The 25,389-nt window shown below is 46.2% G+C and overlaps 1 protein-coding gene across 3 annotated transcripts in view; it reads right to left on the bottom strand.

The window, feature by feature from the left end:
- GHR (growth hormone receptor) overlaps positions 1–25,389 on the bottom strand; it is a 636,857-nt gene that overhangs the window by 56,758 nt on the left and 554,710 nt on the right. For all 3 annotated transcript variants that reach the window (XM_063961562.1, XM_063961570.1, XM_063961553.1), the window contains 2 exons: positions 24,799–24,922; positions 5,446–5,603 (listed from right to left, as the gene is read on the bottom strand). In XM_063961562.1, coding sequence (XP_063817632.1) covers positions 5,446–5,603; positions 24,799–24,922 — 282 coding nt within the window. The remainder of the gene's footprint in view (positions 1–5,445; positions 5,604–24,798; positions 24,923–25,389) is intronic.

Raw genomic sequence — 25,389 nt, 5'->3', positions numbered from 1 at the left:
ATCCAGGTACGGAATTATGTTCACTCCCTGTTTGCGGAGGAGAAACATCATCTCTGCCATTACCTTGGTGAATACCCTCGGTGCTGTGTCACTGGTAGTGACAGTCCTGTAATGCAAACCTTAGATAAGCCTGATGAGGCGGCCAGATTGGAATATGAAGGTACGCATCCTTGATATCCAGAGACACGAAGAATTCCCCTTCCTCCAGACCTGAGATCAGTGCTCTCAGAGACTCCATCTTGAATTTGAACACCCGTATACGGGTTCAATGACTTGAGGTTTAAAATGGGTCTTACTGAACCGTCCGGCTTCCGTACCACAAAAAGGTTGGAATAATAATCTTTGTTCTGCAGCTGAGGTGGAACTGGAACAATGACCTGAGTCTGTACCAGTTTTTGAATTGCATCCTGTAAAATTATACTTGCCTCTTGAGAAGCTGGTAAGCCTGATTTGAAGAATCTGTGAAGTGGGAGTTCCTGTAACTCCAGTCTGTAACCCTGGGTGATAAGCTCTATGACCCAGGGATCCTGGCACGATGTCGCCCATATGTGACGGAAACCTCTCAATCGGGCTCCCACCTGCCTGTCTTCCAGGCAGTGCGGTCCACCGTCATGCTGAAGGCTTAGAGGAAACAGAACCTGAGTGATGTTCCTGTGAGCCTGCAGTGTCTGTTTTTTTGGGTTTACCTCTATAACCTTTGAAGGCTGTAGAAGAACCTTTGGTTTTATTTTTAAATTTTGCTGTCTGAAAGGACTGAAGAGTCAGAGTCGAGTTGGTCTTCCCAGTTGGTGGAGCTGCGGAAGGAAGGTATGTAGACTTACCCGCCGTAGCCTTGGATATCCACGTATCCAGTTTATCTCCAAACAGGGCCTCACCTGTGAATGGTAGGCTTTCCACACCTTTTCTGGAATCCGCATCCGCAGTCCACTGACGTAGCCATAGGCCCCTGCGTGCTGACACTGCCATGGCCGTGGTGCATTCATTTAGCAAGCCTCTCTCTTTTATGGCCTCTACCATAAAATTTGCAGAGTCCTGTATATAGTGTAGAAGTAAAACAATCTGCCCTCTGGGTAAGGAGTCTAATCCCTCAATTAGGTTACCAGACCATTTTGCAATGGCTCTCGTGATCCAAGCAAAAGTATAGTAGGTCTCTGGGCTACTCCCGCAGCTGTGTACAGAGATTTGAGAGTGGTCTCAATCTTGCGGTCAGCCGTGTCTTTTAAGGAGGCCGCCCCCGGGACAGGCAAGACTATCTTGCGTGACAACCTAGATACCGATGCATCAACAATCGGTGGGTTTTCCCATTTTTTCCTATCATCCTGAGGAAAAGGGAAGGATGTAATTAACCTTTTAGGGATCTGAAACTTCTTGTCAGGATTAACCCAAGTTTCTTCAAATAGGGAATTTAATTCCTTAGATGCAGGGAAAGTAGTAGAGGATCTCTTTTTTACATTAAAATAAGATTCCTCATCCTCTCCTGTCACTGTGTCATCCGTGATGTGTAGGACCTCCCTAATAGCTTCTATCATGGCCTGTATTCCTTGTGACAGGGCTTCATCCCCCCACCTAAGTCCACCTCACCCTCCTCTGGGTCTGACACATCATCATCAGTGTCAGCCTGCAAGATCTGGGCCAGTGTTCGCTTTTGTGGACAAATGGCAGGGGTGAGATGTTGGTATGGGACCTGAATCTCTACTCATCAGGTCATCCACAGACTGTCTTAAGTACTGCGTCTCTTTCTCAGTATGGAACAATTTGTTTGAAATATTTGAGATCATCCCCTTTAATGAATCCAACCATGCAGGTTCAGACCCACTAGTTTGAGAATCTGTCCTGAGTACACTGTAGTGATCCCCCTGGGGTAGAGAAACACTCTGCTGTGCATGAGACACTCTCTTTAGACATTGTACAATGTAAGAAAAAACACACACACACACACACACACACACACACACACACACACACACACACACACACACACAGTAGAAAGGTTAAAACACCGTTAACCCATACAGAGCCCTCCAGAGAGAGTATATTGGAGCCAGCCACACCACGCCCCTGTAGCTAATAGCAATTTAGCTGGGTCGCAAACTAAGTACCCTTATTAGGGCTTAGTATACTAAAATCGCTCACCCCCTTGCTATGACCCCCTGGTACCGCTGAGGTAGTTTGGAGTCCTTGTGGAGAAGCTGCGCTTCTCTGTCAGTCAGATCTGTGTAAGTTGCAGAGGGAAAATGGCGCTGGTGAGCTGCTGGATCTGCTCATATGGCGCTCGGTCTTCCCATTTTTTTAATACTGGCTGAGGTCTGATGGCGCTTACCAGAGGGTTAGAACCCCTGTAAGTCGTGTACCCAGTCTGGGTAAAGTGTTAGTGGCTCAGCACACCCCTCACAGCGGTCTAACACACACACACGCCTGGAGACGCAGCCTGCACGTCAGGGCTGCGCTCCTTACCCTTATGCTGCCATTCCAGCCAGTGACCCGCTAACTGGGACGCCGCCCCCTTACTCACCACTCTTCATACATCTGGCTCTGTAAGGGGTGGCGGCGTGCTGCGGGAATGTACGCTCGCCATGGTGGGGCCTACGAATAGTTCCCTCAGGAGCTCAGTGTCCTGTCAGCGGGGAACGGGACCATTAACCCTTTGGGAGGTTGGGCCGCCTTTCCCCGCTAAGTCCCACGAAGCAGACAGGCTGGTGCTAACCAGCCCTGTCTGAAAATAACAAACAGAAAAAATAAATGCAGAAAACTCTTCAGGAGCTTCCATAAGCGTGACCGGCTCCTCCGGGCACATTTTCTAAACTGAGTCTGGTAGGAGGAGGTATAGAGGGAGGAGCCAGCACACACTATTAATTTCTTAAAGTGCCCAAGGCTTCTAGAGGACCCATCTATACTCCATGGTACTAATGTGGACTCCAGTATCCTCTAGGACGTAAGAGAAATGTGTTTACTTTAAACCCATTTTCCCAAAACAAGCATTTGGTTTCACTAATTCTAAACAGAACTTGAAAAGAGGCAAAGCTTTGTTTGTTAATATTTGTTACTGTGCCCATGACCTGTACATGTTTTATTATGCCCCCAGTAGGCAATGTAAAATATTTCCCTACTTTGTGGCAAGTGTAGGGCCGTCGAAAGGCTTGTTGGCACCCTAGGGAGTTCCAGCTCCTCAGATTGCCCCCACTACTCCTCTTCTTACCTTAGGAGGTGGGTGGTTGGGGCATACTTGGCTACTCTACCAGTTCCTGTGGGAGACGCACGATTTTTTGGTAGTCCCCTGCCCCCCCGGAAAATAGGGCATCCCCATCCCACCCACACTGGGCAGTATAATACGGGAATCTGAGGAGGGGGCGGTGCCTAATGACTCATTTCTATGACAACTACGCCATTTGGCCTGTACCCTATGGAAATATGTGCCAATTGCATCAATTTCCCTGCAAAGGGGTGGGGCCTTATGGCAATCAGCCTGGCCCGCCTCCATCATTGCCCACCTGCTTCTTCTCTCCTGGCACCTCCTTGAGAGCAGTTCTTCAGTGTAGGTTTTGTATGGGTTGGGGCGACATTTCCTGCTTGCTTTAGAATAAGATAATGGCACTAGGCAATGACATCATAACAGAACTCTCCCAGCTATTATGTGACACGCAGCCTCACAGGTCAGCAGCAGGCCGTCCATGTGGGGGCGCCAGCAATAATAGCATTGGATGGATTATTCAGTGTTTCATGCACTCTCCCTGTAGGCTGGTGGGTAGATCCTCCTAATGGTAGAGTAGCCATGAAGAACTCTATGTAGCTAAGCCACCCTCCCCACCAAAACAGCAGACTCTTACATGGCGGTATACTGCCACTAACCACTTACATGCAGCACGTGACACCATAGCTACCAACCTGTTCTATAATAAATGCCAGGGGCACTTTGCTCAGAATCTCATATGCTGTACTATATACTGTACGGGCTGACAACAACCTTCATCGTACTACAGTTACAGAACTTGGTTATAACATAATTTTTCCGCATTCTAAATATTCCTTTTCAATAATCATTACCGTACAAAGCCAACAGATTGAGAATAAATAACGATTGCACTTAATAGCCAGACTAAAGAGGGTACACACGGAGAGATCAGTGCTTAAATTCTAAGCAATATGACTAGATTGCTTAGTAGTTAAGCACAGATCTCTCCGTGTGTATCACCTACAGCTATAGCGATGTGTGGGCTCCGTGTGTCGCTATCTCTGGTGCTAGATTGGCCTGCAGGGACAACCTAGAACATCGCTCATTTCTAAAGCTGGGTGAAATGAGTGCACCCTCCGTTCCCCCCCCTCGCTCAGCACACATCACGCTGTGTGCTGAGCGGGGGGGAGAGATGTGTGCTGAGCGGGGGGGGGGGGGGGGGGGGGGAGAGATATGTGCTGAGCGGGGGAGAGAGATGTGTGCTGAGCGCTCTGTGATATATCACTCAGCACACATCTCCCCCGTGTGTACTGGGCTTATGGGAAATTGTATTACTCAGTTAGTTACTGGGCCCAAATCTATTTGTGTATATTTGTGAGGAATATTATCTACGCCAAGCATTCAGGAAACTATGTAAATACCATGCGAGCAATACCATGCGAGCAACTGGGTCATACGTACAGACTTCATATTACTGCAGATATAATTTTCCACAGAATAGTGTATTCAATCCAGTTTATGCCTTGTAAATTATGGCTGTATTAAAAAACAGGCACACTCGCACAAAGTCCCGCACCTCCGGCAACTTGGAGACTATTAGCTCCTTGTGTTTATCATAGTAAATCAACTTCCCCCAAAGACTAAAGGTCATCTCTATTTAAGGGCATGCTTGATAATGACCTTATCAATGGGCTTATTGCTTTTGTGCAACATTCCCTGCGATGTTTGGCCAACGTTAATAGATAAAAATGAAGAGGGCATTTGTTCCCCCAAATGTTTTTGAATCCAGCATCTCTCACATTTGTGCCTCTTTTTGTGGAGAATATACAGGAAGACTCATGCAAGACCTTGGTAACTTCATTTTTTTGCTACAATCCCTTATTAATTATACTGCGTTTGCCAGGGGCGAATCAAGAAAGGAGGTGGCCCATGTGAAGACTCCATCTGGGCTCCCTCCTCTTTTGCCAGCAGGGCAGTAGATTCTGGGCACTAGGGCCACTAGGGGACCCTAGCGCTGTCCAAGAGTCTAGTGCTCATGCACAGGTCTCTGGGAAAATAGCACGGCGACCATTTTCCCAGTGATGTCATTATTGCGCATGCGCAAAGCGCCAGGAAAATAACCACCCGCTCCATATTCCCGGTGATTTCTGCAGTGCTGTCGATGCGGGACTCCGGAGGGTAAGTATTGAAAAAAATGGGTGCAGGGTGTGCAGTGTGGCCCCCCTGGACCCATTATAAATATGCCAGTGGAGTATCCAGTGTAAATAGTGGCTTACCAGTTTCATTGCTTGTGAAGCGGCGTTCATCAAAGGTAACATTTGCACCCACGAGGCGGATGTAATAATCAGACATAACAGACGTGTGATCTTCAGTGAAATAACAGCTATTCTCTCCAGCAGAAACATTGTCGGGACAGTCAGTCCAGTCCGTGTCACTGAGAAGACAATACATATGTTATACACATAGAAACATTATTTTTCGGTGCAGATGTGATTTTCTTGTATGTACAGTCTAAGTATAGACACGCACGCTAGAACAGAATAATACAACTGCAAATGGCTTCTCTTATGTCTCTCGAAAGTCGGGGGAGTTTCAGAATCTTCAGTCATTTAACACTTTCCTGAACTGTGGGGGGTTATTCGGTATGGATGGCAGATTCTGCTAAAAAGCAGAATCTGCAATCCGTTCTTTTGCATGCTGGGGGGTCGCTCATTTCAGGGCAAGGCCACCCAGCATGCAGAATGGCCGGCCCAGCTGCTGTGACCGCATCTGTGGACGACCCTCTGCAGCCGCAGCTAGGCTGCGTATGAAGGAGGTCCGGCCGCCATTTTTTAGATGTTACACAGCCGCCCTGAAAATGCGCCCTCTTTTTCCCCACGCCGCCCCCACGACCTCCGTGGTGTGTGCACTGCCACCACCGCCGGGGTTACTGCGGTTGCATCGCTTAGCGACGGAACCGCAATAGCAATGCGACCTGAATAACCTCCAATGTACCAATTTATTTCTGGTATCTTGAAAACAGAAAAATAGAGGATTGACTGTTTATTAATTAACTAGTTACCAGCCTGCCAAAATGACGGAGCTGCTGGGAGCCGGGGATCTGTCATGCTGAGGTGTGTGTGTGTAGATGTGTGTGTGTGCACGCCCGAACAGAGCAATACTTGAATTGCTCCGTCGGGTGCCATCTAGTGGCTCAGGTGCATCACAGAGGTGAGGAGAAGCGTTAGCCTTTTATAAGCTAAATGGTACCAAATGGACTACACATAAAGTGTCTAATTCAGACCTGGTTGCTGCAGCGAACGCAGACTAAAGCCCTGTGCTATGTGCGCACGCATCTCACTTGGGTGATCGCCTCCCGAAGTGTGTTAGCAGTGTTCCTATGTAACAATGCTGTCCCTTTAATATAACCATTATACTAGTTACTACAATTTACTTTATATATTATTTCATCTTCAAAATGCTGCTCAACACCCAGAAACACACTGTATTGAAGGTAATTTACGAAACACAGCACAAAACATAAGAATTGGGTTTGTATCTATGCTGCATGATCCCCCCAGCAAGCACGGGGTCCCTCTGCCATAGTCAGCCTATGGGAAGTCAGAGTAGGCTCTCTATGCTTCTACGGAGGGGTACAAACAAGTATTCTCCACATCCTAGTGACTATCAGACTGAAAGTGCTGGGGCCCTTCTTGACGTGAGCTAAATTGGGAACACTGGAGTGGCAGCTTTACCACCTTAGTGGTCCCGGTTTAATGAACAGGGATCTATAAGACCCCCATCCTCAATACACCAAAAGAGTAAAAAAGCAGAACATACATAATTTTTTAATTCTTTTTTAAGTAATAGACTCACAAAATCTCCTGTTGACCATTTTATAGAAAAATATATTCTTCTTTTCTGATTCAACATAATCCAAATGATAAAAAACAATAAAAAAGACTCACACACTACCAATGACTAATGTACAAATATAAAAATAGCCCAGATAGTGGCAAAATGCTGGTGACTGACTGGTGGCTCACCCGTGATGTGTTTGTATTGGCCATACTGCTAGAACATGGCCATACTATCATGGGAAATGACAAAAAGAGCGCATAGCCAGGTGACCCTAGGACATAAGAAACTTGCAGCAGTAGAACAGCACCTATGGCTATACTATCATGGGAAATGATGGATAGAGTACATAGCCAGATGACCTTAGGACAGTGGTTCCCAAACTTTTTTGAATCACGGTGCTCTAGAGTATCAAAATTTTATTTCACGGCTCCCATAGGCCAAAAGTTTCTTATTGAGAAATTCAGAAACAAAATATTCTTCCAACCCTAGGAACGGAAGAAACAGCCTTGTAGCAGTAGAACAGCGCCCCCTCATGGCCATACTATCATGGGAAATGATGAAATGACCAGATAAGAAACAGTCTTGTGGAAGTATAAATAAGAATTTACTTACCGATAATTCTATTTCTCGTAGTCCGTAGTGGATGCTGGGAACTCCGTAAGGACCATGGGGAATAGCGGCTCCGCAGGAGACTGGGCACAAAAGTAAAGCTTTAGGACTACCTGGTGTGCACTGGCTCCTCCCCCTATGACCCTCCTCCAAGCCTCAGTTAGGATACTGTGTCCGGACGAGCGTACACAATAAGGAAGGATTCATGAATCCCGGGTAAGACTCATACCAGCCACACCAATCACACCGTACAACCTGTGATCTGAACCCAGTTAACAGCATGATAACAGAGGAGCCTCTGGAAGATGGCTCACAACAACAATAACCCGATTTAGTTAACAATAACTATGTACAAGTATTGCAGACAATCCGCACTTGGGATGGGCGCCCAGCATCCACTACGGACTACGAGAAATAGAATTATCGGTAAGTAAATTCTTATTTTCTCTGACGTCCTAGTGGATGCTGGGAACTCCGTAAGGACCATGGGGATTATACCAAAGCTCCCAAACGGGCGGGGGAGTGCGGATGACTCTGCAGCACCGAATGAGAGAACTCCAGGTCCTCCTCAGCCAGGGTATCAAATTTGTAGAATTTAGCAAACGTGTTCGCCCCTGACCAAGTAGCTGCTCGGCAAAGTTGTAAAGCCGAGACCCCTCGGGCAGCCGCCCAAGATGAGCCCACCTTCCTTGTGGAATGGGCTTTTACAGATTTTGGCTGTGGCAGGCCTGCCACAGAATGTGCAAGCTGAATTGTACTACAAATCCAACGAGCAATAGTCTGCTTAGAAGCAGGAGCACCCAGCTTGTTGGGTGCATACAGGATAAACAGCGAGTTAGATTTTCTGACTCCAGCCGTCCTGGAAACATATATTTTCAGGGCCCTGACTACGTCCAGCAACTTGGAGTCCTCCAAGTCCCTAGTAGCCGCAGGTACCACAATAGGCTGGTTCAGGTGAAACGCTGAAACCACTTTAGGGAGAAATTGAGGACGAGTCCTCAATTCTGCCCTGTCCGTATGAAAAATCAGGTAAGGGCTTTTATAGGATAAAGCCGCCATTTCTGACACACGCCTGGCCGAAGCCAAGGCCAACAGCATTACCACTTTCCATGTGAGATATTTTAAGTCCACAGTGGTGAGTGGTTCAAACCAATGTGATTTTAGGAACCCCAAAACTACATTGAGATCCCAAGGTGCCACTGGAGGCACAAAAGGAGGCTGTATATGCAGTATCCCCTTGACAAACGTCTGAACTTCAGGAACTGATGCCAGTTCTTTCTGGAAGAAAATCGACAGGGCCGAAATTTGAACCTTAATGGACCCCAATTTTAGGCCCATAGACACTCCTGTTTGCAGGAAATGCAGGAATCGACCCAGTTGAAATTCCTCTGTAGGGGCTTTCCTGGCCTCGCACCACGCAACATATTTACGCCAAATGCGGTGATAATGCTTTGCGGTTACATCCTTCCTGGCTTTGATCAGGGTAGGGATGACTTCATCCGGAATGCCTTTTTCCTTCAGGATCCGGCGTTCAACCGCCATGCCGTCAAACGCAGCCGCGGTAAGTCTTGGAACAGACAGGGTCCTTGCTGGAGCAGGTCCCTTCTTAGAGGTAGAGGCCACGGGTCCTCTGTGAGCATCTCTTGAAGTTCCGGGTACCAAGTCCTTCTTGGCCAATCCGGAGCCACGAGTATAGTTCTTACTCCTCTCCGTCTTTCTTGCGTGGAATCTGCCGAATGGGATTGCTTCGTAGGAAGCCACCATTTTTCCCAGGACCCTTGTGCATTGATGCACTGAGACTTGGCCTGGTTTTAGGAGGTTTCTGACTAGCTCGGATAACTCCCTGGCTTTCTCCTCCGGGAGAAACACCTTTTTCTGGACTGTGTCCAGGATCATCCCTAGGAATAGAAGACGCGTCGTCGGGATCAGCTGCGATTTTGGAATATTGAGAATCCAACCGTGCTGCCGCAACACTACCTGAGATAGTGCTACCCCGACTTCCAACTGTTCCCTGGATCTTGCCCTTATCAGGAGATCGTCCAAGTAAGGGATAACTAAAACTCCCTTCCTTCGAAGGAGTATCATCATTTCGGCCATTACTTTGGTAAAGACCCGGGGTGCCGTGGACAATCCAAACGGCAGCGTCTGAAACTGATAGTGACAGTTCTGTACCACAAACCTGAGGTACCCTTGGTGAGAAGGGTAAATTGGGACATGGAGGTAAGCATCCTTGATGTCCAGAGACACCATATAATCCCCTTCTTCCAGGTTCGCAATCACTGCTCTGAGTGACTCCATCTTGAATTTGAATCTCTGTATGTAAGTGTTCAAGGATTTTAGATTTAAAATAGGTCTCACCGAGCAGTCCGGCTTCGGTACCACAAACAGCGTGGAATAATACCCCTTTCCCTGTTGCAGGAGGGGTACCCTGATTATCACCTGCTGGGAATACAGCTTGTGAATGGCTTCCAAAACCGCCTCCCTGTCGGAGGGAGACGTCGGTAAAGCAGACTTTAGGAAACGGCGAGGGGGAGACGTCTCGAATTCCAATTTGTACCCCTGAGATACCACCTGAAGGATCCAGGGGTCCACTTGTGAGTGAGCCCACTGCGCGCTGAAACTCTTGAGACGGGCCCCCACCGTGCCTGAGTCCGCTTGTAAAGCCCTAGCGTCATGCTGAGGACTTGGCAGAGGCGGGAGAGGGCTTCTGTTCCTGGGAACTGGCTGTTTGCTGCAGCCTTTTCCCTCTCCCTCTGCCACGGGGCAGAAATGAGGAGCCTTTTGCTCGCTTGCCCTTATGGGGCTGAAAGGATTGCGCCTGATAATACGGCGTCTTCTTATGTTGAGAGGCTACCTGGGGTAAAAATGTGGATTTCCCAGCAGTTGCCGTGGCCACTAGGTCTGATAGACCTACCCCAAATAACTCCTCCCCTTTATAAGGCAATACTTCCATATGCCTTTTGGAATCCGCATCACCTGACCACTGCCGCGTCCATAACCCTCTTCTGGCAGAAATGGACAGCGCACTTACTCTTGATGCCAGTCGGCAGATATCCCTCTGTGCATCACGCATATATAGAAATGCATCTTTTAAATGCTCTATAGTCAGTAATATACTGTCCCTGTCTAGGGTATCAATATTGTCCGTCAGGGAATCCGACCAAGCCACCCCAGCACTGCACATCCATGCTGAGGCGATTGCTGGTCGCAGTATAACTCCCGTGTGAGTGTATATACATTTTAGGATATTCTCCTGCTTTCTGTCAGCAGGTTCCTTAAGGGCGGCCGTCTCAGGAGAGGGTAGTGCCACCTGTTTAGACAAGCGTGTGAGCGCTTTATCCACCCTAGGGGGTGTTTCCCAACGTGCCCTATCCTCTGGCGGGAAAGGGTATGATGCCAATAACCTTTTAGGAATTATCAGTTTTTTATCGGGGGAAGCCCACGCTTCATCACACACTTCATTTAATTCCTCAGATGCAGGAAAAACTACAGGCAGTTTTTTCTCACCAAACATAATACCCTTTTTAGTGGTACTTGTATTATCAGAAATATGTAAAACATTTTTCATTGCCTCAATCATGTAACGTGTGGCCCTACTGGAAGTCACATTCGTCTCTTCCTCGTCGACACTGGAGTCAGTATCCGTGTCGGCGTCTGTGTCTGCCATCTGAGGTAGCGGGCGTTTTAGAGTCCCCGATGGCCTTTGAGACGCCTGGACAGGCACAAGCTGAGTAGCCGGCTGCCTCATGTCATCAACCGTCTTTTGTAAAGAGCTGACACTGTCACGTAATTCCTTCCATAAGCCCATCCACTCAGGTGTCGACTCCCTAGGGGGTGACATCTCTATTACAGGCAATTGCTCCGCCTCCACATCATTTTCCTCCTCAAACATGTCGACACAATCGTACCGACACACAGCACACACACAGGGAATGCTCTGATAGAGGACAGGACCCCACTAGCCCTTTGGGGAGACAGAGGGAGAGTATGCCAGCACACATCAGAGCGCTATATATATATATAGGGATATCACTATATAATGTGTTTTCCCCTTATAGCTGCTGATATTATCAAACTGCGCCAAATTAGTGCCCCCCCTCTCTTTTTTACCCTTTTCTGTAGTGCAGGACTGCAGAGGAGAGTCAGGGAGACGTCCTCCCAGCGGAGCTGTGAGGGAAAATGGCGCAAGTGTGCTGAGGAGATAGGCTCCGCCCCCTTCTCGGCTGACTTTTCTCCCGCGTTTTGGTATATTCTGGCAGGGGTTAAAATACATCCATATAGCCCTGGGGGTTATATGTGATGTATTTTCGCCAGCCAAGGTGTTTTCATTGCTGCTCAGGGCGCCCCCCCCCTAGCGCCCTGCACCCTCAGTGACCGGAGTGTGAAGTGTGCCTGAGGAGCAATGGCGCACAGCTGCAGTGCTGTGCGCTACCTTGTTGAAGACTGATGTCTTCTGCCGCCGATTTTCCGGACCTCTTCTTGCTTCTGGCTCTGTAAGGGGGCCGGCGGCGCGGCTCTGGGACCGGACTCCGAGGCTGGGCCTGTGTTCGGTCCCTCTGGAGCTAATGGTGTCCAGTAGCCTAAGAAGCCCAATCTGGCTGCAAGCAGGCAGGTTCGCTTCTTCTCCCCTTAGTCCGTCGATGCAGTGAGTCTGTTGCCAGCAGATCTCACTGAAAATAAAAAACCTAAAACTAACTTTTTCTAAGAAGCTCAGGAGAGCCCCCTAGAATGCACCCTGCTCGGTCGGGCACAAAAATCTAACTGGGGCTTGGAGGAGGGTCATAGGGGGAGGAGCCAGTGCACACCAGGTAGTCCTAAAGCTTTACTTTTGTGCCCAGTCTCCTGCGGAGCCGCTATTCCCCATGGTCCTTACGGAGTTCCCAGCATCCACTAGGACGTCAGAGAAATGGGCCCTACACATTTAGCGATGTTGACAGACGATATGAACGATATTGTTCACAAATGAACAATATATCATTCATATCGTTAAGTGTGGAGGCAGCAACGATGAACGATGCGCGTCCCCGCGGTCATTCATCGTTTTTCAATGCAAATCAATTTGGACAATGGGGGTAATTCTGAGTTGATCGCAGCAGCAAATTTGATAGCAGTTGGGCAAAACCATGTGCACTGCAGGGGAGGCAGATACAACATGTGCAGAGAGAGTTAGATTTGGGTGGGTTATATTGTTTCTGTGCAGGGTAAATACTGGCTGATTTATTTTTACACTACAGTTTAGATTTCAGTTTGAATACACCCCACCCAAATCTAACTCTCTCTGCACATGTTACATCTGCCCCCCCCCCCTTGCAGTGCACATGGTTTTGCCCAACTGCTAACAAATTTGCTGCTGCGATCAACTCTGAATTAGGCCCTATAAACGATCATCATTCAGATCCGTATCTCCCAACTTCTGTCCCTTCATAAACAGGACATGTCGCGCTGAAATCGGGACAGTTGGGAGGTATGCAGATCGCTCATCGTCCAAATCGCTGACAACGCCAAGTTTGTAGGACCCATAAGAGCATTAGCAAGTAACAACATATGAGCAATGTCTTCTCACAATGAGCCATTGTTCACGTAAAGAGTCACACAGCTCAGTACTGTGCTCACATTGGGCCATTTATCAGTGTAATATTCCTTTAAATTCTCGTAAAACATAAGTTGGAAGGTGTTCCATAGTGTTATACAGGTTTTATTAAAAAAAATTTTTTTAAAAACTTTAGTTTTTGTATTTTGCATTAATGTATTAATAAAATAATAATAATAATAATAATAATAATAATAATAATAATAATGTATTAGAAGCCTTGATGAACCATGTTTTAATGCTTTCTAACATTAATGTTATTAGGGTTTGATTTGATTTATTTTCTTTCAATAAAACCAATTTTTTACAGCTTATTATTCCTGTTACATCTGAATAAATGTAGATAGGCTAAAACATTAATATATAGTCGCTTGTGACTGATCTTTATAGTAAATCCTGCAAAATACTTTGTTTGTCATTTGTTTTATAGTCTGTCTCCTTTTGTACCTTGCAAACCATTCCATCTGCCACTCAGGATTATTGCTTATCATGTGCTTTTCCCTCTCTTACTTAAGGCCAGTACTCACTGGCCGACGTGGGAGAGATGTGTGCTGAGCTAACCGCTCAGCACACCTCTCCCGCCGCTCAGCACAGCGCAATGTGTGCTGAGCGTGCAGGGGGAGACCGGGGGGGGGGGGGACCCGCTCATTTCACCCAGCGGGTGAAATGAGCGACCTGCTAGATTGGCCAATCTAGCACCAGCGATAGTACACACGGAGCGATCATGCTTAAAATCTAAGCAATATAGTCAGATTGCTTCGATTTTAAGCAGCGATCACTCCGTGAGTACCCCCCTTTAGACTACCTATTACTAGAGATGAGCGGGTTCGGTTTCTTTGAATCCGAACCCGCACGAACTTCACTTTTTTTTTCACGGGTCCGAGCGACTCGGATCTTCCCGCCTTGCTCGGTTAACCCGAGCGCGCCCGAACGTCATCATGACGCTGTCGGATTCTCGCGAGACTCGGATTCTATATAAGGAGCCGCGCGTCGCCGCCATTTTCACACGTGCATTGAGATTGATAGGGAGAGGACGTGGCTGGCGTCCTCTCCATTAGAATAGATTAGAAGAGAGAGAGAGAGAGAGAGATTGTGCAGACAGAGTTTACCACAGTGACCAGTGCAGTTGTTGTTAAGTTAACTTTTATTTAATATATCCGTTCTCTGCTATATCCGTTCTCTGCCTGAAAAAAACGATACACAGCAGTCACACAGTGTGACTCAGTCTGTGTGCACTCAGCTCAGCCCAGTGTGCTGCACATCAATGTATAAAAGCTTATAATAATTGTGGGGGAGACTGGGGAGCACTGCAGGTTGTTATAGCAGGAGCCAGGAGTACATAATATTATATTAATTTAAAATTAAACAGTGCACACTTTTGCTGCAGGAGTGCCACTGCCAGTGTGACTAGTGGTGACCAGTGCCTGACCACCAGTATAGTAGTATATTGTTGTATACTATCTCTTTATCAACCAGTCTATATTAGCAGCAGACACAGTACAGTGCGGTAGTTCACGGCTGTGGCTACCTCTGTGTCGGCAGTCGGCACTCGGCAGGCAGTCCGTCCATCCATAATTGTATAATTATATACCACCTAACCGTGGTATTTTTTTTTCTTTCTTTATACCGTCGTCATAGTCATACTAGTTGTTACGAGTATACTACTATCTCTTTATCAACCAGTGTACAGTGCGGTAGTTCACGGCTGTGGCTACCTCTGTGTCGGCAGTCGGCAGGCAGTCCGTCCATCCATAATTGTATTATTATAATATATACCACCTAACCGTGGTTTTTTTTTCATTCTTTATACCGTCATAGTGTCATACTAGTTGTTACGAGTATACTACTATCTCTTTATCAACCAGTGTACAGTGCGGTAGTTCACGGCTGTGGCTACCTCTGTGTCGGCAGTCGGCAGGCAGTCCGTCCATCCATAATTGTATTATAATATATACCACCTAACCGTGGTTTTTTTTTCATTCTTTATACCGTCATAGTGTCATACTAGTTGTTACGAGTATACTACTATCTCTTTATCAACCAGTGTACAGTGCGGTAGTTCACGGCTGTGGCTACCTCTGTGTCGGCAGTCGGCAGGCAGTCCGTCCATCCATAATTGTATTATAATATATACCACCTAACCGTGGTTTTTTTTTCATTCTTTATACCGTCATAGTCAGTCATACTAGTTGTTACGAGTATACTACTATCTCTTTATCAACCAGTGTACAGTGCGGTAGTTCACGGCTGTGGCTACCTCTGTGTCGGCACTCGGCAGGCAGTCCGTCCATCCATAATTGTATTATAATATATACCACCTAACCGTGGTTTTTTTTTCATTCTTTATACCGTCATAGTGTCATACTAGTTGTTACGAGTATACTACTATCTCTTTATCAACCAGTGTACAGTGCGGTAGTTCACGGCTGTGGCTACCTCTGTGTCGGCAGTCGGCAGGCAGTCCGTCCATCCATAATTGTATTATAATATATACCACCTAACCGTGGTTTTTTTTTCATTCTTTATACCGTCATAGTGTCATACTAGTTGTTACGAGTATACTACTATCTCTTTATCAACCAGTGTACAGTGCGGTAGTTCACGGCTGTGGCTACCTCTGTGTCGGCAGTCGGCAGGCAGTCCGTCCATCCATAATTGTATTATAATATATACCACCTAACCGTGGTTTTTTTTTCATTCTTTATACCGTCATAGTCAGTCATACTAGTTGTTACGAGTATACTACTATCTCTTTATCAACCAGTGTACAGTGCGGTAGTTCACGGCTGTGGCTACCTCTGTGTCGGCACTCGGCAGGCAGTCCGTCCATCCATAATTGTATTACAATATATACCACCTAACCGTGGTTTTTTTATACCACCTAACCGTGGCAGTCCGTCCATAATTGTATACTAGTATCCAATCCATCCATCTCCATTGTTTACCTGAGGTGCCTTTTAGTTCTGCCTATAAAATATGGAGAACAAAAAAGTTGAGGTTCCAAAATTAGGGAAAGATCAAGATCCACTTCCACCTCGTGCTGAAGCTGCTGCCACTAGTCATGGCCGAGACGATGAAATGCCAGCAACGTCGTCTGCCAAGGCCGATGCCCAATGTCATAGTACAGAGCATGTCAAATCCAAAACACCAAATATCAGAAAAAAAAGGACTCCAAAACCTAAAATAAAATTGGCGGAGGAGAAGCGTAAACTTGCCAATATGCCATTTACCACACGGAGTGGCAAGGAACGGCTGAGGCCCTGGCCTATGTTCATGGCTAGTGGTTCAGCTTCACATGAGGATGGAAGCACTCAGCCTCTCGCTAGAAAACTGAAAAGACTCAAGCTGGCAAAAGCACCGCAAAGAACTGTGCGTTCTTTGAAATCCCAAATCCACAAGGAGAGTCCAATTGTGTCGGTTGCGATGCCTGACCTTCCCAACACTGGACGTGAAGAGCATGCGCCTTCCACTATTTGCATGCCCCCTGCAAGTGCTGGAAGGAGCACCCGCAGTCCAGTTCCTGATAGTCAGATTGAAGATGTCAGTGTTGAAGTACACCAGGATGAGGAGGATATGGGTGTTGCTGGCGCTGGGGAGGAAATTGACCAGAAGGATTCTGATGGTGAGGTGGTTTGTTTAAGTCAGGCACCCGGGGAGACACCTGTTGTCCGTGGGAGGAATATGGCCGTTGACATGCCAGGTGAAAATACCAAAAAAATCAGCTCTTCGGTGTGGAGGTATTTCACCAGAAATGCGGACAACAGGTGTCAAGCCGTGTGTTCCCTTTGTCAAGCTGTAATAAGTAGGGGTAAGGACGTTAACCACCTCGGAACATCCTCCCTTATACGTCACCTGCAGCGCATTCATAATAAGTCAGTGACAAGTTCAAAAACTTTGGGTGACAGCGGAAGCAGTCCACTGACCAGTAAATCCCTTCCTCTTGTAACCAAGCTCACGCAAACCACCCCACCAACTCCCTCAGTGTCAATTTCCTCCTTCCCCAGGAATGCCAATAGTCCTGCAGGCCATGTCACTGGCAAGTCTGACGAGTCCTCTCCTGCCTGGGATTCCTCCGATGCATCCTTGCGTGTAACGCCTACTGCTGCTGGCGCTGCTGTTGTTGCCGCTGGGAGTCGATGGTCATCCCAGAGGGGAAGTCGTAAGCCCACTTGTACTACTTCCAGTAAGCAATTGACTGTTCAACAGTCCTTTGCGAGGAAGATGAAATATCACAGCAGTCATCCTACTGCAAAGCGGATAACTGAGTCCTTGACAACTATGTTGGTGTTAGACGTGCGTCCGGTATCCGCCGTTAGTTCACAGGGAACTAGACAATTTATTGAGGCAGTGTGCCCCCGTTACCAAATACCATCTAGGTTCCACTTCTCTAGGCAGGCGATACCGAGAATGTACACGGACGTCAGAAAAAGACTCACCAGTGTCCTAAAAAATGCAGTTGTACCCAATGTCCACTTAACCACGGACATGTGGACAAGTGGAGCAGGGCAGGGTCAGGACTATATGACTGTGACAGCCCACTGGGTAGATGTATGGACTCCCGCCGCAAGAACAGCAGCGGCGGCACCAGTAGCAGCATCTCGCAAACGCCAACTCTTTCCTAGGCAGGCTACGCTTTGTATCACCGCTTTCCAGAATACGCACACAGCTGAAAACCTCTTACGGCAACTGAGGAAGATCATCGCGGAATGGCTTACCCCAATTGGACTCTCCTGTGGATTTGTGGCATCGGACAACGCCAGCAATATTGTGTGTGCATTAAATATGGGCAAATTCCAGCACGTCCCATGTTTTGCACATACCTTGAATTTGGTGGTGCAGAATTTTTAAAAAAACGACAGGGGCGTGCAAGAGATGCTGTCGGTGGCCAGAAAAATTGCGGGACACTTTCGGCGTACAGGCACCACGTACAGAAGACTGGAGCACCACCAAAAACTACTGAACCTGCCCTGCCATCATCTGAAGCAAGAAGTGGTAACGAGGTGGAATTCAACCCTCTATATGCTTCAGAGGTTGGAGGAGCAGCAAAAGGCCATTCAAGCCTATACAATTGAGCACGATATAGGAGATGGAATGCACCTGTCTCAAGTGCAGTGGAGAATGATTTCAACGTTGTGCAAGGTTCTGATGCCCTTTGAACTTGCCACACGTGAAGTCAGTTCAGACACTGCCAGCCTGAGTCAGGTCATTCCCCTCATCAGGCTTTTGCAGAAGAAGCTGGAGGCATTGAAGAAGGAGCTAACACGGAGCGATTCCGCTAGGCATGTGGGACTTGTGGATGCAGCCCTTAATTCGCTTAACAAGGATTCACGGGTGGTCAATCTGTTGAAATCAGAGCACTACATTTTGGCCACCGTGCTCGATGCTAGATTTAAAGCCTACCTTGGATCTCTCTTTCCGGCAGACACAGGTCTGCTGGGGTTGAAAGACCTGCTGGTGACAAAATTGTCAAGTCAAGCGGAACGCGACCTGTCAACATCTCCTCCTTCACATTCTCCCGCAACTGGGGGTGCGAGGAAAAGGCTCAGAATTCCGAGCCCACCCGCTGGCGGTGATGCAGGGCAGTCTGGAGCGACTGCTGATGCTGACATCTGGTCCGGACTGAAGGACCTGACAACGATTACGGACATGTCGTCTACTGTCACTGCATATGATTCTCTCAACATTGATAGAATGGTGGAGGATTATATGAGTGACCGCATCCAAGTAGGCATGTCACACAGTCCGTACTTATACTGGCAGGAAAAAGAGGCAATTTGGAGGCCCTTGCACAAACTGGCTTTATTCTACCTAAGTTGCCCTCCCACAAGTGTGTACTCCGAAAGAGTGTTTAGTGCCGCCGCTCACCTTGTCAGCAATCGGCGTACGAGGTTACATCCAGAAAATGTGGAGAAGATGATGTTCATTAAAATGAATTATAATCAATTCCTCCGCGGAGACATTGACCAGCAGCAATTGCCTCCACAATGTACACAGGTAGCTGAGATGGTGGATTCCAGTGGGGACGAATTGATAATCTGTGAGGAGGGGGATGTACACGGTGATATATCGGAGGGTGAAGATGAGGTGGACATCTTGCCTCTGTAGAGCCAGTTTGTGCAAGGAGAGATTAATTGCTTCTTTTTTGGGGGGGGGTCCAAACCAACCCGTCATATCAGTCACAGTCGTGTGGCAGACCCTGTCACTGAAATGATGGGTTGGTTAAAGTGTGCATGTCCTGTTTTGTTTATACAACATAAGGGTGGGTGGGAGGGCCCAAGGATAATTCCATCTTGCACCTCTTTTTTCTTTTCTTTTTCTTTGCATCATGTGCTGATTGGGGAGGGTTTTTTGGAAGGGACATCCTGCGTGACACTGCAGTGCCACTCCTAGATGGGCCCGGTGTTTGTGTCGGCCACTAGGGTCGCTAATCTTACTCACACAGCTACCTCATTGCGCCTCTTTTTTTCTTTGCGTCATGTGCTGTTTGGGGAGGGTTTTTTGGAAGGGACATCCTGCGTGACACTGCAGTGCCACTCCTAGATGGGCCCGGTGTTTGTGTCGGCCACTAGGGTCGCTAATCTTACTCACACAGTCAGCTACCTCATTGCGCCTCTTTTTTTCTTTGCGTCATGTGCTGTTTGGGGAGGGTTTTTTGGAAGGGCCATCCTGCGTGACACTGCAGTGCCACTCCTAGATGGGCCCGGTGTTTGTGTCGGCCACTAGGGTCGCTAATCTTACTCACACAGCTACCTCATTGCGCCTCTTTTTTTCTTTGCGTCATGTGCTGTTTGGGGAGGGTTTTTTGGAAGGGCCATCCTGCGTGACACTGCAGTGCCACTCCTAGATGGGCCCGGTGTTTGTGTCGGCCACTAGGGTCGCTAATCTTACTCACACAGCTACCTCATTGCGCCTCTTTTTTTCTTTGCGTCATGTGCTGTTTGGGGAGGGTTTTTTGGAAGGGACATCCTGCGTGACACTGCAGTGCCACTCCTAGATGGGCCCGGTGTTTGTGTCGGCCACTAGGGTCGCTTATCTTACTCACACAGCGACCTCGGTGCAAATTTTAGGACTAAAAATAATATTGTGAGGTGTGAGGTATTCAGAATAGACTGAAAATGAGTGTAAATTATGGTTTTTGAGGTTAATAATACTTTGGGATCAAAATGACCCCCAAATTCTATGATTTAAGCTGTTTTTTAGTGTTTTTGGAAAAAAACACCCGAATCCAAAACACACCCGAATCCGACAAAAATAATTCGGTGAGGTTTTGCCAAAACGCGTTCGAACCCAAAACACGGCCGCGGAACCGAACCCAAAACCAAAACACAAAACCCGAAAAATTTCAGGCGCTCATCTCTACCTATTACACCATACTCTTTACAACGGCACCTAGCTCTTGGTTTAAGCTACCCTGATGCTTATATCAGTTTTGTGTCTGCTGATGCAGCAATGTTTATATACCTTGTACTTGTGCGATATTGTCTTCTACTGTAAGTCACTGTTCTTGTTTTGTTCATTTGTTTATGTACTTTGCTAGGCGCTGCAGAACCCTTGCGGGGCAATATGAATAAAGGATAATAATAATACATACAAAGTACACTCAGAGACAGATGAAATTGAAAATAAAAACAAGTTAATGTTAAGCATTAGCCCTACTTATTACTTATTATAATGGAAAATGCAAAAGCACTTTTTTAGAGAAACACACACACACACACACACACACACACACACACACACACACACACACACACACAGGAGTTAACACTGGGCATGCCACTGGCATTAGAAATTTTGAATAAAAACACTAGTTTTTTTTTATAATAGGCTTTTTTTTAAGGCGCCATGTCAGTAGCCACAGAATAATAAAAAAACAAAAACAGGGTGTTGTTTTCTTTTTTTTAATATTTAGTTTAAACCATGGATTCAGCCACACACCCTACTGTACCCAGGTCCGGCATCTAACTTGGTGTTACAAGTGGTACACCTGTATGGGGCCCAGGGAGACATGGTAGCGACACGTCCAGTTGCTTGGTAATAAAATAGGCATCTGGAAAATGCCACTGACTGCCTACAAAGTGTTCACGTCAATGGCCCACTTCTCCTGCCCCCGCTTCCTATGACTCTACCTTCCTGCAGCAGGCATGAGGCGGTAGCAGCAACAAGTATCCCCAGGGCCACTGGGTCGGTCTTTGCTGAGGAATTTGGCTCTATAAAGACTAAAGGCCATTACTCACTTCTTGTTCTTCTAGATCTATCTGCTGCCTTTGACACTGTTTACCACTCTCTTCTCATACAAACACTACAATCCCTAGGTCCCTATCCTACCTATCTAATCGCTCCTTCAGTGTTCGCTTCTCTGACTCTACCTCCTCTTCGCTACCTCTTTCATTTGGAGTACCGCAAGGCTCAGTCTTAGGTCCTCTGCTTTTCTCTATCTATAACTCATCTCTTGGTAAACTAATCAGCTCTTTTGGATTTCAGTATCATCTGTACGCAGATGATACTCAAATCTACCTATCCTCCCCTGATTTGTCTCTATCTGTACTGAGCCGTGTTACTGAATGCCTATCTGCCATTTCATCTTGGATGACATCTCGCCATCTCAAACTTAATATTTCAAAAACAAAGTTAATTATATTTCCACCGGCCAATAGTAGGTACCAACCTGATATCTCTATCACTGTTGAAAACTCGACAATCAACCCTACCCCACAAGCTCGCTGCCTAGGTGTCATCCTTGACTCTGATTTGTCCTTTGTTTCCCACATTCAATCTGTCTCTAAATCATGTTACATGCACCTAAAAAACATATCCAAAATACGACCATATCTTACACAAGACACTGCTAAAACTCTAATCCACGCTCTCATCATCTCCCGCATTGATTATTGCAATAGTCTCCTAACTGGTCTTCCCAAAATGAGACTCTCACCACTACAATCCATTCTGAATGCAGCGGCAAGGCTAATCTTCCTCGCTAGACGTTCGTCTGCAGATCCACCCTGTCAGTACCTCCATTGGTTACCTGCATTCTACGGTATTCAATATAAAATACTTTTACTCTCACACAAGGCCATTAACCAAACTACACCAACGTACATCACTTTGCTAATCTCAAAATATCTCCCAACTCGACCTCTTCGCTCTTCACAAGATCTGCGTCACCCATCCACACTCATTACTCGCTTCCACTCACGATTGCAGGACTTTCTTCGGGATGTACCCACTCTGTGGAATGTCCTACCACGCACAGTAAGACTCTTCTCTAGTCTCCAAACCTTCAAAACTCACCTCTTAAGGCAAGTGTATCAAATTCCAGAACTGCCCACATAACTTTCATAAACTTTTTTATTAAATTGCATCCACTCTGCACAGTCCACACATATCCTCACATGTCTTCTCATTCTTCACATTCCCTTCCTCCCGACCCCGGTTCATCATTGCTGTGTGACCATATCATACAGCCCACCAAGAACCTTTGCAATCTGGTGGACAACTATGCAATAGATAGCACCTATCCTTGTGTATCCATGCCTATTTCCCGTAGATTGTAAGCTTGCAAGCAGGGCCTTCCTACCTCTATGACTGTTTGTTATTACCCAGTTTTGTTATATCATTGTGATTTCCAATTGTAAAGCGCAACGGAATTTGCTGCACTATATAAGAAACGGTTAATAAATAATTAATTAATACAATCGGAAGAACGGACATCTGCTCATGGTGGCCACTGAGCCGTGTACCCTATTTGTACTTTTTAATTACGTAAACTGCCTTTTGCATTTGTACTGAGCCCCACGTTTTCTGGTGGCAGCCCTGACTTTCCTACCACAAGTCATCTTTTCAATGCAGCTCTGAAATGTTTGTTTTTTACTGACAACATGTTACTGACATGTTTACATAACATGTACATTTTATAATGTAATTATATTATAAATGTGTAATGTAACATATGTTAGACAACCATCTATGACGATCTCTCTAAAGGCCTGAATCAGAGCTGTGTGCAGTTCATACACAGATGCGATCTTGTATGAAGCGGACCAGAGAAAATATGCTAATGGTCAGCCGCCATCTTGTGCCGGGGTCTCACATCCGCCGCTCACATACATAAGTGGAAACATCAGACCCAATGTGCTAAATGTATTGTGTTGTTAGGAATAGAGCGAGATCTATACTAAAGCTGAGCTGGCTATTGTGAAGCCTCATGACACTGATGGAGCTCACAAGCTTTCCTGCACTGAGAGGATTATTTAACCACATATGACTCAGCAAGCTGCATGTACTAGCAACATTGTAGCAAGACTAAGATACACTGCTTAATGTAGCAGCTGAGACATCTCTACAGCATTGCTTGTTACTTTACAAGTATAGAACAATTATCTAGCAATGTTTATGTGCTACTCAGGTTAAATGCTGTTTATTTGATATATAGGTTTCCATCACACAGCTGATAATTACAAAACAGCTAGTTAGGATATACTGCTATTAACAGCTGATGGAGTGTTCCAGTGTACGGCATTAGTGCAATACTCAAACAGCTCACTAAACCCTGTGCCTTACAGCTATGATCTATATTCCACTATAATAGTAGTGAATATTGTGGAAAACTGTCAGTTTATATGCATTCTTGGACATTACAGTGTCTCTCATTAACAATATCACTAATGAACATTGTGATTACTCACTTAAAGTGATATTGACTTTATTAATTATCTGCTGTAAATCGACTGAGAACAGCTAATTATATTGAGATCACTAGTGGGGAGAAGCACTGATCTATAGCTGTATAAGCATATAAGTGAACATCAATTATCATTCACTTAAAGTGACACTGACTTCAGGTATTACCTGCTGTAAATTGATTAATGAACAGCCAATTACATTGAGATCACTAGTGAGGAGAAACCCGGATTTATAGCTGTATAAGCATATGATTGCACATAAGTGAGGGGTCACAGCGCCCAAACTGAGGGGGAGCTTTCTATTGAAATATTGCACTTTACAGTACCCTCAGTAAGCCTATCTAGTACAACTGATCAGTGACTTCAAAGCGCCATTGGGCACTCAGCCTAACAACACATATAATTTGATTCAAGGGTCATAGTGCCTATAATATATTATATATGTGTAGCACTACACAGTTAGCACAGTGTGTGTTTTTATTCACACATATCACACTTTGCTTTGTCAATTTATATGTTTTTGGTTTTAATATTTCACAGCTACAAGTCTTTTTAACAAATATACTCTAATAAAAGTTATAATTTATGTATCAATTTAATGTTTAAGTGCGCCACTTCAAGTCCAATCCTTCTCTGTTTCTTTTTGTGCGAAACATCAGACCCACACTGATTTGGCCCATAGGACCTATCAACAACCTTATGCTGTCTCAGACAAAGCGGCTTCTCCTCAGACACTGAGGCCTCTCCAGCTGCAAACCAATCTGCAGTGGCTGACTGGGCAACGTCTGTGAAAGAGGCCTGACACGGCACGCACGGTGGATAGATCTATGTGGACACATCTGTAACATGAGACTATAATTCCCCATGTACACCAGTGTAATACATATAACGGAGAGGAATTGTACCTTTTCTTGTATTGCAGCTTTATCAGTCCTGTAAGGTTGTGGAAATCGCCATAGCTCCAATGACAGGTGTACGTTTCTGTATGTGTGGAGCCGCACTCCGTGATTCGGGGCCATCCTGCTCTGTCTGAAAATGAACAGAAAAATCTTTGGTTAATGTAAAAGTTTACAACATGGACATATAGCAGATTTAGGGGGACATGTACTAAGCAGTGATAAAAGTGGAGAAGTGAGCCAGTGGAGAAGCTGCCCATGGCAACAAGTCAGCTGCTCTGTATACGTTTATAGTATGCAAATTCTAAATGTTATGTCAGTGCTGATTGGTTGCCATAGGCAGCTTCTCCACTGGGTCACTTCTCCACTTTTATCACTGATTGATACGTGTAGTCTTTGGTCACCTTCACAGCCATTTTGTATACTCTTTGTGCTTCATGCCTCCATGATTTAATTTGTTACTAAAGAACCGGGTTGAATATTGGTCAACACCCAAATGATGGTGACACCACTGAAAGTAGAGGACTATTCCACCTGGAGAGAGCAGTGGTGGGGGAATTCATGACATCAGGGGTCCTGCTTAACCTTGTGAGTGCCGTA

The sequence above is a fragment of the Pseudophryne corroboree genome, chromosome 1 (genome assembly GCF_028390025.1).
Source record: "Pseudophryne corroboree isolate aPseCor3 chromosome 1, aPseCor3.hap2, whole genome shotgun sequence".
NCBI classification, from domain to species: Eukaryota; Metazoa; Chordata; class Amphibia; order Anura; family Myobatrachidae; genus Pseudophryne; species Pseudophryne corroboree.
Note: the sequence above shows the minus strand (reverse complement) of the source record. Positions and strands in the feature narration are given on the sequence as shown.